The sequence below is a fragment of the Ranitomeya imitator genome, chromosome 4 (genome assembly GCF_032444005.1).
Source record: "Ranitomeya imitator isolate aRanImi1 chromosome 4, aRanImi1.pri, whole genome shotgun sequence".
Lineage (NCBI taxonomy): Eukaryota > Metazoa > Chordata > Amphibia > Anura > Dendrobatidae > Ranitomeya > Ranitomeya imitator.
In genome coordinates, this window is record NC_091285.1 from 283,307,391 (window position 1) to 283,321,779 (window position 14,389).

Here is a 14,389-nt window from a genome sequence, read left to right on the forward strand (position 1 = left end):
AGAGGCCTCCCGCCCAAGAACTCCCAGACCTTACCCAAAGGCGCGGACTGGGGGGAATACATCCTGAATCCCGAGGAGACAGGAGCAGCATCACGGAGAGGGAGAGAAAACCGACCGATCTCCTGCTGCCCAGTTAAGGTAGATGACACAGAGGATGACCTCTTCATCCCTACAGGGACAGGAAACACACTGGGGAATAGAGGTAGGAGGGGCTCTTTCACCTCTTTTGTGTTTCTTGTCCCTATTAGGATGAGATGACATCCTCCTCATGTGTGCTGTCGTGGGGGGTTATTAGAGAAAAGTATAATAGAAACACATCACCTCTTCTGTTTTTTTCACCCACTCCTGATTGTGGCTTACAAATACCGAGGAAAAATACTGACCAAATACTGAATGGGTGAACGTGGCTTTATGAGAAGTATTAGCGCAACTGAGTATGATTTCTGAGCTGGTACCAAGTGCTGGAGCATTCCCTACTCCCCTCCCCCTATCCCCAGTGTTAAACCCCACATTTGGGAAGAGAACAGATATTACCAACATAGTGGATTCTGTATGAGATGAGGAAACCAGACCAATGTACAATTTCTAAGGACAGTAATCCCGCTCGTAGGTCGAAGCACAGTAAGCTAATGGAAACTTAAAGGGGTCCCCTCTTTGCACAAACCAGCTCCATAAACATGTTTATGTTAAAATTAATATAAACATGGCAATCACCGTCCCAGAGTCCAGCACTGCACTTATGTCGTTGTTCTAGGATGGTGATTGTTTACCAGTTGCAGAGGAGACGTCGTGTCCATAGTGCTGCAGCCAACACCTGGGCTTATGAGAGATTGTCAATGTCAGATCAGCAGGAACCCAAAACTCAAATTGTTTTTGTTTGTATTCACAATATTTTTGTACCAATCCCAGTCGTGGATCCAAAACTAAGGTATTCTGTATCCGCTGCTTTGTTTCTTTTATTTTCCTTTTTCCAAATTTTGAAAACTTTTTTCCTTTTCAGTTGCTCTACTAGATTTTTAGATTTGTGTACATGGGCCTTAACTCAGAATTGCATGTGATCCACCAGTCCTATCACCAATAAGTCACAATTTTCATGTAACACAGGTGAACTGCAGCTCCTGATGCCTGCAGTGGACTGGAGCACAAGGCTGTTGCATTCCCATGCCTGTGAATCTCACAGCACAATTTAAGAGAAAAAAAAAGGAGGTACAGACACGTGGGAAGTAAAATGCTTTAATTCAGTATGTATTATAACTAGTGATGAGCGAATATACTCGTTACTCGAGCACGCTCGGTTGTCCTCCGAGTATTTTTAGTGCTCGGAGATTTAGTTTTCATCGCCGCAGCTGAATGATTTACATCTGTTAGCCAGCTTGATCACATGTGGGGATTCCCTAGCAACCAGGCAACCCCCACATGTACTTATGCTGGCTAGTAGCTGTAAATCATTCAGCTGCGGCGATGAAAATGAAATCTCCGAGAACTAAAAAAAATTTTCGGAGGACCCCCGAGCGTGCTCGGGAAATCTCGACTAACGAGTAAATTCGCTCATCACTAATTATAACCAATATAAAAAAACAAAACAGAAACCACCACATTGGCTAGGTCCAGGAGTGGATAATTGCCACTAATTTTCTGCAGATTCCACATTAACGAGTTTCCAAATCCCACCATGCTCATTATATTTCAGAAAGGCCACAAATTTTCACTGCAAATTTCACCATTTAGGCCACGTTCACACGTCAGTATTTTCCATCAGTATTTGTAAGCCAAAACCAGGTGAGGAATAATCAGAGGAAAAGTATAATAGAAACATATGCACCACTTCTGCATTTATCACCCACTCCTGGTTTTAGCTTACAAATACTGATGTAAAAAACTCACCAAATACTCAACGTGGGAACATGGCCTTACAATGTAAGTCAAATCCACACGTAAAATTTGCGGATTTTGCCACAAATTCATTGCAGATCTGAATCAAAGCAATCTTATAATAGATCAACATACTGAATACCATTTTAAAGGGGTTGTGCAGTATCTGAATTAGTCACTCATATATTCAATGTAGTCACTTCCTGCACTGGCAGAGTTCCAACATTTGCATGGCATTTTTTTGCCATGTGAGCCCTGCAGCCAATTACTGGCCACTATTGGCGCGCTCTACCCTCACTTCTTTCCCTTTTCTGACCTTCGTCAGAGGGAAGTAAGAGCACAGCAGCCAAATAGCAAGCGCTGACTGGCTGCAGGGCTGATGTGGCATAACAATACCCCAGGAGACATTGCTGGAATGGTGCCGAAGAAGGAAATAGGCATCTGTTATTTGACAAGATGAAGTACTTAATTTAAAAAGGGCTTGTCCAGAAAGTAGGATATATGTTTTCAGAATAAAATTAGGACAATGCTGTTCATACTAACCAGGTCACAGAAGACATTGCCTCTACATCATGTGACCACTGTAGCCAATCAATGGGCTGATGCCGAGGTAGATAGTGATTGGCAGCAGTGATCACATGTCGAAGACAGAACATCACCGCTGCTGCCGTACAAGCAAAGAGCAGAGGGAGCAATGGAAAGAAGCTTCTGGAGCAGCAGGGGCATTACCAGGTAAGCAAAAAGGCTAGTTAAAAGAAAAAACAGCATGGCTTCAATTTCTCTATGACACAGACAAGCCCCGAAGTTTCAGGAAAGTATCCTCAATGCAGCACAGCCACTAGACCCCAAATGGCCAGATATTTCTAGATATATGGAGAGAACATTTGTATCCAAATTTTGTAGAATCCTGGTTCTGTCTGTGATTATGGAGACCGGTCCTATCTCCATACATCAGTCATTAACATCTGTAAGATTCCCCATGAGCGTCCCACTGATCAGCTCACAACGCGAGATCAGCAGCTCTCACCGAATAGACAAGTTACATCCCCATAGACCGTCAAGCTGCTCGCTCACTGTCCGTGATATCTATGTAATGTGAAGAACATGGATTATGCTATATATTCCTCTTAGAGGATACTCGGCAGCATGTCACTGCGCTCACTGTTAACCTATCGATTTCCAGAACTTTAGAATAGTGAGATGCTCTCTTCCCGCTTGTCTAGACAGCACTGCGGATCCTTGCAATCTATAGGAATTCATTTTCTCCAAGACATCATCTGAAAATAGAAACATTATGGTGAGAAGTCTGCAAACAGATGAATGCCGCTTTCACCCAGTCAATTAATGTCAAATTTGCCATTGAAATTAAGTGAAAGTAGAAAAGTAAAAAAAAAGCCCCACGGTTTACTCAATTTCAGGATCATATTTTTAATTACAGAAAAATCCAGGTAAAAATCTCAGGATGAACATACAAGTCTACCACCTAGTATAGTGCCAAACTATCAGATAGGTGGTCTACTAATCCAGCTGTGTAGAACTATGTACTGAATTAACCCAACGTTCCCACTGCCCATTTCAGGCATATGTTATACCAATACAGGCCAAATCATAAAGGCCGACAGGATAATGTAACGGAACCTCTCACCGACGTTGTTCTCTTTTAGAACAAGTAAGTACAACAAGCCTTTCGAAGACAGGAGCTCAGGAACCAGGGGAAGAAAGCGGTCAATAACTTCACGACCATTTTTGCCTCCAGCCCAGGCCGCCTCTATCCCATTACTTCCTACCTAGAAAATCAAGAAGAATAAAAAAAATATTTCAATAGAGCTGTAATAAGTTTTTTTTCCTACAAGAAAACAGCAACTAATATGTATGAGAGGCTGCGAGAGACGTCAATGAAGATGTCACGAAGCGAAGAGTTGGGAAGGGCCAGCAGCAAAGAGCCCACGGCAAATGTCCCTGGCGGATGTCATCACTACGAATGGAATCATAGGAACATTGTACCTTGTTTTCCAGTCACCTATGTAGCGATATTAACAGTGGTTCAAAAGCTGCATTATTTCCGCGGGTCAAAAGCTGCATTATTGATGCATTTTTTTCTGAGTGTTTTTTTTTTTAAGAGTAAAAAAGGCTGCACTTTACAACACCAGCAAAGTATAAGATTTATGAAACCTCATGAACACGCGGTGTGTTTTTTCTTGTGGATTTGAACCATCAAAGTGTTTTTTTCAATTCTGCAGCATGTCAATGCTTTCAGCAGTTTTTACCCATTGAAATGAATAGGGGGAAAAAAAGCGCATCAAAAACGCACACATTTTAGACAGCATTTTTCCTGCCATCACTAGGTTTTGGTGAAGAAAAATCTGCTGCAAATACCCACCATGTGCACATAGTCTTATACTTTACAATACAAGCTGTGTAGCAAATCAGAACATGATGTAAGGGATTGTGGATGCACGGTAAGCAAAGTAATCATAGCATGCTAATATCAACCAATCAGAACACAGCTTTCATTTTCTAATCCGCTTACAAGGAAATAAAAGCGGCACTCTTATTTGCCTAAGGCAGCCAGAGTTTTACTTTCACCAGTTATAATAAACCTGCCTCCCTGTGCCCGTGCTGTTCAGTGTAATGGAGTTGGCATACTAAGCCATCATCATACTAAGCAATCATCTTTGATTTCCATCTACTAATCTCTTTGAGAAAAAACATACCTCTTCAGATGGGGTCACAACATAAGGAGGGTTAAAGAGAAGAAGGTCAATGTGTCCTTGTAGTCGCGGCAGTAATCCGCTGACCTGCAATAAGAGCAGATGCCCATTATATTGGTATACCGGTGCCATGCTCTCCAGAGTGGACATATTCCTACAATAGTGCTCAAATTATCAAGAAAGACATTACGCCTGTGAGATTGGGGGAAGCACTAACTCACTACGGACTAGGGGGATGAAGGGAGCGGAGGTGTGCAGGCCCATAGAGGGATGAACGGTGTGGAGGTGTGCAGGCCCATAGGGGGATGAACGGAGCGGAGGTGTGCAGGCTCATAGGGGGATGAAGGGAGCAGAGGTGTGCAGGCCCATAGGGGGATGAAGGGAGCGGAGGTGTGCAGGCCCACAGGGGGATGAACACGGAGCGGAGGTGTGCAGGCCCACAGGGGGATGAACGGAGCGGAGGTGTGCAGGCACACAGGGGGATGAATGCAGAGGTGTGCAGGCCCATAGGAGGATGAGCGGAGCGGAGGTGTGCAGGCCCATAGGGGGATGAACGCGGAGCGGAGGTGTGCAGGCTCATAGGAGGATGAGCGGAGCGGAGGTGTGCAGGCCCATAGGGGGATGAACACGGAGCGGAGGTGTGCAGGCCCATAGGGGATTGAACGGAGTGGAGGTGTGCAGGCCCACAGAGGGATGAGCGGAGCGGGGGTGTGCAGGCCCATAGGGGGATGAACATGGAGCGGAGGTGTGCAGGCCCATAGGGGGATGAACAGAGCGAGGGTGTGCAGGCACACAGGGGGATGAACGCGGAGCGGAGGTGTGCAGGCCCATAGGGGGATGAACGGAGCGGAGGTGTGCAGGCCCACAGGGGGATGAACACGGAGCGGAGGTGTGCAGGCCCACAGGGGGATGAACACGGAGCGGAGGTGTGCAGGCACATAGGGGGATGAACGCGGAGCGGAGGTGTGCAGGCTCATAGGAGGATGAGCGAAGCGGAGGTGTGCAGGCCCATAGGGGGATGAACGCGGAGCGGAGGTGTGCAGGCCCACAGGGGGATGAGCGGAGGTGTGCAGGCCCATAGGGGATTGAACGGAGTGCAGGTGTGCAGGCCCATAGGGGGATGAAGGGAGCAGAGGTGTGCAGGCCCATAGGGGGATGAATGGAGCGGAGGTGTGCAGGCCCACAGGGGGATGAACACGGAGCGGAGGTGTGCAGGCCCACAGGGGGATGAACGGAGCGGAGGTGTGCAGGCACACAGGGGGATGAACGCGGAGCGGAGGTGTGCAGGCCCACAGGGGGATGAGCGGAGTGGAGGTGTGCAGGCCCACAGAGGGATGAGCGGAGCGGGGGTGTGCAGGCCCATAGGGGATTGAACGGAGTGGAGGTGTGCAGGCCCACAGAGGGATGAGCGGAGCGGGGGTGTGCAGGCCCATAGGGGGATGAACATGGAGCGGAGGTGTGCAGGCCCATAGGGGGATGAACAGAGCGGAAGTGTGCAGGCACACAGGGGGATGAACGCGGAGCGGAGGTGTGCAAGCCCATAGGGGGATGAACGGAGCGGAGGTGTGCAGGCCCACAGGGGGATGAACACGGAGCGGAAGTGTGCAGGCCCACAGGGGGATGAACGGAGCGGAGGTGTGCAGGCACACAGGGGGATGAACGCGGAGCGGAGGTGTGCAGGCCCATAGGGGGATGAACACAGAGCGGAGGTGTGCAGGCCCACAGGGGGATGAGCGGAGGTGTGCAGGCCCATAGGGGATTGAACGGAGTGGAGGTGTGCAGGCCCACAGAGGGATGAGCGGAGCGGGGGTGTGCAGGCCCATAGGGGGATGAACATGGAGCGGAAGTGTGCAGGCCCATAGGGGGATGAACAGAGCGGAGGTGTGCAGGCCCATAGGGGGATGAACAGAGCGGAAGTGTGCAGGCACACAGGGGGATGAACGCGGAGCGGAGGTGTGCAGGCCCATAGGGGGATGAACGCGGAGCGGAGGTGTGCAGGCCCATAGGGGGATGAACGGAGCGGAGGTGTGCAGGCCCATAGGGGGATGAACGCGGAGCGGAGGTGTGCAGGCCCATAGGGGGATGAACGGAGCGGAGGTGTGCAGGCCCACAGGGGGATGAACGGAGCGGAGGTGTGCAGGCCCACAGGGGGATGAACACGGAGCGGAGGTGTGCAGGCCCACAGGGGGATGAACACGGAGCGGAGGTGTGCAGGCACACAGGGGGATGAACGCGGAGCGGAGGTGTGCAGGCCAATAGGAGGATGAGCGGAGCGGAGGTGTGCAGGTCCATAGGGGGATGAACGCGGAGCGGAGGTGTGCAGGCCCATAGGAGGATGAGCGGAGCGGAGGTGTGCAGGCCCATAGGGGGATGAACACGGAGAGGAGGTGTGCAGGCCCACAGGGGGATGAACGCGGAGGTGTGCAGGCCCATAGGAGGATGAGCGGAGCGGAGGTGTGCAGGCCCATAGGGGGATGAACGCGGAGCGGAGGTGTGCAGGCCCATAGGAGGATGAGCGGAGCGGAGGTGTGCAGGCCCATAGGGGGATGAACACGGAGAGGAGGTGTGCAGGCCCACAGGGGGATGAACGCGGAGGTGTGCAGGCCCATAGGAGGATGAGCGGAGCGGAGGTGTGCAGGCCCATAGGGGGATGAACACGGAGCGGAGGTGTGCAGGCCCACAGGGGGATGAGCGGAGGTGTGCAGGCCCATAGGGGATTGAACGGAGTGGAGGTGTGCAGGCCCATAGGGGGATGAAGGGAGCAGAGGTGTGCAGGCCCATAGGGGGATGAATGGAGCGGAGGTGTGCAGGCCCACAGGGGGATGAACACAGAGCGGAGGTGTGCAGGCCCACAGGGGGATGAACGGAGCGGAGGTGTGCAGGCACACAGGGGGATGAACGCGGAGCGGAGGTGTGCAGGCCCACAGGGGGATGAACGGAGCGGAGGTGTGCAGGCACACAGGGGGATGAACGCGGAGCGGAGGTGTGCAGGCTCATAGGAGGATGAGCGGAGCGGAGGTGTGCAGGCCCATAGGGGGATGAACGCGGAGCGGAGGTGTGCAGGCCCATAGGGGGATGAACGCGGAGCGGAGGTGTGCAGGCTCATAGGGGGATGAGCGGAGCGGAGGTGTGCAGGCCCATAGGGGGATGAGCGGAGCGGAGGTGTGCAGGCCCATAGGGGGATGAACACGGAGCGGAGGTGTGCAGGCCCACAGGGGGATGAGCGGAGGTGTGCAGGCCCATAGGGGATTGAACGGAGTGGAGGTGTGCAGGCCCATAGAGGATGAATGCAGCGGGATGAGCAGGCCCATAGAGGATGAATGCAGCGGGATGAGCAGGCCCATAGAGGATGAATGCAGCGGGATGAGCAGGCCCATAGAGGATGAATGCAGCGGGATGAGCAGGCCCATAGAGAATTAATTGAGCGGAGGTGCTCCATACAGATAAGGTTCGTTCTTGGGATTAGAGGCAGTCACAGCGGTGGATCCCTGTGATCTACAAATTATATTTTGTCCTATCAATAAGTAATAACTTATGTACTTGGTACAATCCCTTTAAAAATATGTAATGCGGTGGAGACATGCCAGGGAAGAGGACAAGTGGATGCTTCATAATAAAATAACACACTGAACAAGCATCCAGAAATATAGCAATTCAATAGCAGCTATGGATATTCAACAATAACATAGAATGAGCCATCAACATGCTGCACTAATCCTACATCAGTCGGTACAAGTACAAAACTAAATCTAATCTCTCCTCCAGATCTGAATAGAGGGCAGCATTCTACAGAATTGGGAGAAATCCCTCTTTAGCAAGTTGCAAATGGTGATTCTGTGAGCTGGCCACTAGGGGCGCTGTTTACCAGAAGTCTATGACGTGTGTAATGTATTCTTTGTACACGGCAGTCAGACAGACGCCTACTATGTACATGCAGACAGATCTTTGCACATATTGATCATTTGATTGCAGCTTCTCTGGAAACCTAGATGTCCTTATGTCTAAATGGTATAGTTACATCTGGAGTATGATCCCATACTGTGCAAACAAAATCCTTATCACACAGACGCATGCAGCGCATTATATTGCAATATATGTTATAATGTGTTACAATGTTTGTGCGACGTTTACAAATTCATTAAAAGTAAAAATTATAACATTTAATAAAATTTCTAGATGCAAAATTATTGCCTCCCCGTCGGGGAATCGAACCCCGGTCTCCCGCGTGACAGGCGGGGATACTTACCACTATACTAACGAGGAATTGCATGTGTGAGCTGGTGTCTACAGCTGAGTTGTCAGGAAACACTACAGCTAGCTAGAATGAGCATATGCTATTGAGAAATAAGGGTACGTTCACATTTGCGGTTTGCGCCGCAGCGTCGCCGCCGCAACAAAACGCATGCGTCGTGCGGCCCTATCTTTAACATTGGCGCCGCATGGGGCCGCATGTGCATGCGTTGTGTTGCGTTTTACGCCGCATGCGGCGTTAGGGCGCACCTGTCTGGGCGCGGCAAACGCAACATGTTGGATTTTTTGTGCGGCGCCGACCTTTTCAAAAACGCATGCGTCGTGCGGCCCTATCTTTTAACATTGGCGCCGCATGGGCCGCATGTGCATGCGTTTTGCTGCGTTTTTGTTTGCGTTGTGCGTTGCGGCGACGACGCTGCGGCGCACAACGCAAATGTGAACTTAGACTAACACATTTCTAGTCTTAATGAGGGAGGTGGAGCAGAGGAGAAGGGAACACAATCCAACCAGCAATGTGCAGAGAACTCAACAGGTTTATTTATTATTACCAAATCAGTAGTAATGGGGTCGATGTGCACAGTGTTGGCACGTGCAGTCTCCATTGTGCACAATGCTGCAGTAGGATTGACATCCGTACATCTGAAACAAAATCATAGTAAAAATCAGAAAAATGAAAAACATCTTCATTCATAAAGTCTAATAGTCATAAAGTCTAATAGAAAAGGATAAGCACTTCAAAGATGTTTTCCATTTTAACACTTTCAACTTTATTTTTAAGTAATTCATAGTGGTAGATCTAAAAATAACAAAATCAGGGTTATTCACCTTCTGCAGGTCCAGTGCAGCGTCTCTGCCATGAGGTGGGTCATTGTGGAGACAGTATGTCAATAGCGCTACAGCCAATCACTGGGCATAGTGGCTTGTGCCGTCTGCATCAGCAGAGCTATTGAGCACAGTGATTGGCTGCTGTAGTGCACAAAAAATGGCATAGGTGGCATCCGTGTTTTGGATCAGTGTGTCATCCGTGCGTCATCCGTGTTTTGGATCAGTGCGTCATCCATGTTTTGGATCAGTGTGTCATCCGTGCATCATCCGTGTTTTGGATCAGTGCGTCATCCGTGTTTTGGATCAGTGTGTCATCCGTGCGTCATCCGTGTTTTGGATCAGTGTGTCATCCGTGCGTCATCCGTGTTTTGGATCAGTGTGTCATCTGTGCGTCATCCGTGTTTTGGATCAGTGTGTCATCCGTGTTTTGGATCAGTGTGTCATCCGTGTTTTGGATCAGTGTGTCATCCGTGTTTTGGATCAGTGTGTCATCCGTGTTTTGGATCAGTGTGTCATCCGTGTTTTGGATCAGTGTGTCATCCGTGTTTTGGATCAGTGTCATCCGTGTTTTGGATCAGTGTGTCATCCGTGTTTTGGATCAGTGTGTCATCCGTGTTTTGGATCAGTGTGGCATCCGCGTTTTGGATCAGTGTGTCATCCGTGTTTTGGATCAGTGTGTCATCAGTGTTTTGGATCAGTGTGTCATCAGTGTTTTGGATTAGTGTGTCATCAGTGTGTTATCCGCGTGTCATCCACTTTTTTCACAGATGGATAAATGACAAAGCTTCTCCTGTCTTTTACAATGCTAATGCGCACAGCACACGGACTGTACACCGCTACCCTCCCAGTGCTGTATGTGATCTTTACAGGTCCCTAGACTTGCATTAGCCTTTTTGATCCATGTCACTAGAAAAAAAAAAAAAAAAAAACAGGCTCGTCTTGGAGTTTTGCATGGATACTGGCCTGTCAAAAAATATACAGAAATGTGAATAGCACCATCTACTATATAATTGTCTAAAGGTCACTTCCGTCTTTCTGTCTGTCCTTCTGTCACGGATATTCATTGGTCGCGGCCTCTGTCTGTCATGGAATCCAAGTCGCAGATTTGTCGTGGCAAAACTCTCACGACCAATCAGCGACGGCCACAGTCCGGTGGCAATATGGCCGCTCTTTCCTCCCTGCAGTCAGTGCCCGCTCCATACTCCCCTCCAGTCATCCCTCACACAGGGTTAATGCCAGCGTTACCGGAGTGCGGTGTAACGCATTCTGGTTACGCAGCTATTAACCGTGTGACCAACTTTTTACTATTGATGATGTGTATGCAGCATCAATGGTAAAACGATCTAATGTTAAAGATAATAATAATAATAAAAAAAGGTTATTCTCACCCGTGCGTGTGCTGTCCTCGGCAGTGCAAGCGGCAGGTTTCGGTTCTAAGGCTATATTCACACTTTGCGGATTTTGCTGCGGATCCGCAGCGGATTTGACCGCTGCGGATCCGCAGCAGTTTCCCATGAGTTTACATTTCAATGTAAACCTATGGGAAACAAAAAACGCTGTGCACATGCTGCAGAAAAATCCGCGCGGAAACGCTGCGGATTACATTCCGCAGCATGTCACTTCTTTTCTGCGGATTTTCAGCTGCTCCAATAGAAAACTGCAGTTGAAAATCCGCAGAAGAAAACGCAGTAAAAACCGCGATAAATCCGCAGTAAAAACCGCGATGGGTTTTCACTGCGGATTTTGCAATTCCGCTGCGGAAAAATCCGCAGTGGAATCTGCAAAGTGTGCACATAGCCTTAAGATGCTATGCGAGAAGGACCTGCCATGACGTCACGGTCATGTGACCGCGACGTCATCACAGGTCCTGCGCTCATCCAACCCTGGGACCGGAAGCTGCCGCGTGCACCACACACAAGCGACAGGACTACAAGGGGCCCTCGGAAGGTGGGTATATGTTTATTTTTTCACCTGTTACATACGTGGCTCTGTGCAATATACTACGTGGGGCTGGGCAATATACTACGTGGACATGCATATTCTAGAATACCCGATGCGTTGGAATTGGGCCACCATCTAGTGTATTATAATGGGGACATGTTGTTACACACATGGATAGAGTGCATACGTGCAGCACAGACATCTGAACGAGGACTTAAACACCTTTTCTGACTCGTCTACATTTGTATTGTCTAAAAATGTAGAGGTGGACAGGTGGAGTAAATTGGCAACAAACTTTCTGAGAAAAAGCTTCACGTGCCTGATCGCACGCTATGCCAGTCCAATAGTAATAGTTGCCCATGATTAGGACACGTTCCAATTTCTCTACAGTTATGTTGTCACTATGAACAAAGATCGGTGACGCCTGCAGAGTGTGGCTTTTCTGACAGCGTGGCCGGATGACGTTACATCACTCCAAGTCGGATCTCAGGATCTTCGGCAAACAGGAGGGCAGCAGATGTCAGCACTTGGACCAACTAATGCAGTATTACAAGCCGCCAGTCACATAAGAGAGGCCCAAACGCCTGCAGAGGACCCCCCATAACACCCATGTGGTATACGCCCAATAGGGGGAGACACCATGTATGGCATTAGGAGTATCCCTGTACCGCATTTATCACAAGCAATTCACTTACAGATACCAAGCACGAGGTCCAATAAGTGATGCTGCAAATGCGGATACCACGCCGGAGCCACAGCCAATTTCTAGGCAGATCTCCACTCTGTAAAATAAGAGGAATCGGTTACGGGAAAGAATGGGGTTATAAGTTACGTTTGTTATTTTCAGAATATTCAGGACCTAACAAATAAAGCCGCACTCTGCAGCGCTATAGCATGCAAACATGAAATATGAGATATATGAAATATAAACTACATTGCTGCTTTAGAAAATAGAAAAAACCTGAATAATTAGTGCATAAATAGGCCAATTCATGTGTACCCGGCAGCTGCGATAAGGCGACTCTCTCATATGTCACGTTTGCATGCTATAGCGCTATAGGGTGCAGCTTTATTTGTGCGTTATATATGGAGATGGCGCCTGTTCACACCCGAATCCTGTATGGAGGGAACGGTCAGTCTTTTGTTAGTAGTATTCAGGAACTAGACATTGAGCTGTATATTTTCCTGCAGTTATCCCAGAGCAGCGCCTCTATCAGGCACACGGGCCGCTTTCTTATGGAGTTCCATTCTTTCATCCATTTAGTGTAAAATCAGAAATAGAAGTTCAATAAGCGCATATACAGTAGTATTACCCCTGTGTGCTGGGCTCTCCATGCACGTGCCGGTCACACGGCCGCCGCACACTGGTCAGCTGATTATCGGGGCGCTCCAGTATACGGTAAGCGCATATACAGTAGTATTATCCCTGTGTGCTGGGCTCTCCATGCATGTGCCGGTCACACGGCCGCCGCACACTGGTCAGCTGATTATCGGGGCGCTCCAGTATACGGTAAGCGCATACACAGTAGTATTATCCCTGTGTACTGGGCTCTCCATGCACGTGCCGGTCACACGGCCGCCGCGCACTGGCCAGCTGATTATCGGGGCGCTCCAGTATACGGTAAGCGCATATACAGTAGAATTATCCCTGTGTGCTGGGCTCCCCATGCATGTGCCGGTCACACGGCCACCGCGCACTGGCCAGCTGATTATCGGGGCGCTCCAGTATACGGTAAGCGCATATACAGTAGTATTATCCCTGTGTGCTGGGCTCCCCATGCATGTGCCTGTCACATGGCCGCATACTGGCCAGCTGATTATCGGGGCGCTCCAGTATATGGTAAGCGCTATAGCTAGCCGAATAAGGGGGAACCCGAGCAAATTCGCTCAACATTACCTATAGCCTGTATTCACCTCATGACAAGTGGAAGCTGTGCTAGGGTTGGGTGCTAGGGTTGGGTGCTAGGGTTGGGTGCTAGGGTTGGGTGCTAGGGTTGGGTGCTAGGGTTGGGTGCTAGGGTTGGGTGCTAGGGGCAGCAGACAGGTCCTAAATCCGCTGAGTGGATATATGGAGCAGCCCTGGTTCTACACAAATATTCGAATTACCCAGACTTCAGCTCCTCCGCCTCCTTCTCCAAGGCATCAATTAAAAGAAACGTGTCCTCAGCCGGGTCATACACGTCAGTGAACTCTCCGCGCCCAACATGTGAGTGCACAGGAGTGGGGAGCATCCTGCAGCGTGATTAGTACATGGATGAGCAGGTAGGACGGGCAGAGACTCCTGTGATAGTACACAGCGGCTACAGCAGGCTCATGGCGTCACAGAGAGGACACGTGATACCTCTGTGCTATAGTATACAGACCCCGGCTCATCCTGCAACCCGCCCTACACAGTGCACACAGCCAGCTCAGCACACGGCCTCTGCAGACTCAGACTGGACTACTGGAGCTGAGCTGCTCCTGTGAGCGATGATGTCACGGGAAGGGGCGGAGCCTCCACATGCCGTGCTCTGCTCATACCAGGAAGCAGCAGTGCACGTGCGCAGGGCGCGCTCACAGCAGCTGGAGGAGTATATGCCGGAGAGCACTTGGCACAATGTTATACTATGGCATACACTATACTATGGCATACACTATACTGTGGCATTTACTATACTGTGGCATATACTATACTGTGGCATATACTATACTATGACATGCACTATACTATGACATACACTATACTTTGACATATAAACTGTGGCATATACTATACTGTGGCATATACTATACTGTGGCATATACTATAC

The 14,389-nt window shown here is 49.5% G+C and overlaps 1 protein-coding gene and 1 non-coding gene across 2 annotated transcripts; both read right to left on the minus strand.

Annotated features, from left to right (window-relative positions):
- Positions 1-970: 970 nt before the first annotated feature.
- Positions 971-14,068, minus strand: N6AMT1 (N-6 adenine-specific DNA methyltransferase 1). Its single transcript, XM_069764696.1, has 6 exons — positions 13,707-14,068; positions 12,296-12,382; positions 9,383-9,473; positions 4,587-4,670; positions 3,518-3,659; positions 971-3,149 (listed from the first exon to the last, which is right to left on the minus strand). Exons 1-6 carry the CDS (start codon positions 13,829-13,831, stop codon positions 3,037-3,039), a joined length of 642 nt encoding a protein of 213 aa, XP_069620797.1. The 5' UTR covers positions 13,832-14,068; the 3' UTR covers positions 971-3,036.
- TRNAD-GUC (transfer RNA aspartic acid (anticodon GUC)) lies at positions 8,775-8,846 on the minus strand. The gene has a single exon. It is a non-coding gene; the product is annotated as a tRNA-Asp (tRNA).
- Positions 14,069-14,389: the final 321 nt, after the last annotated feature.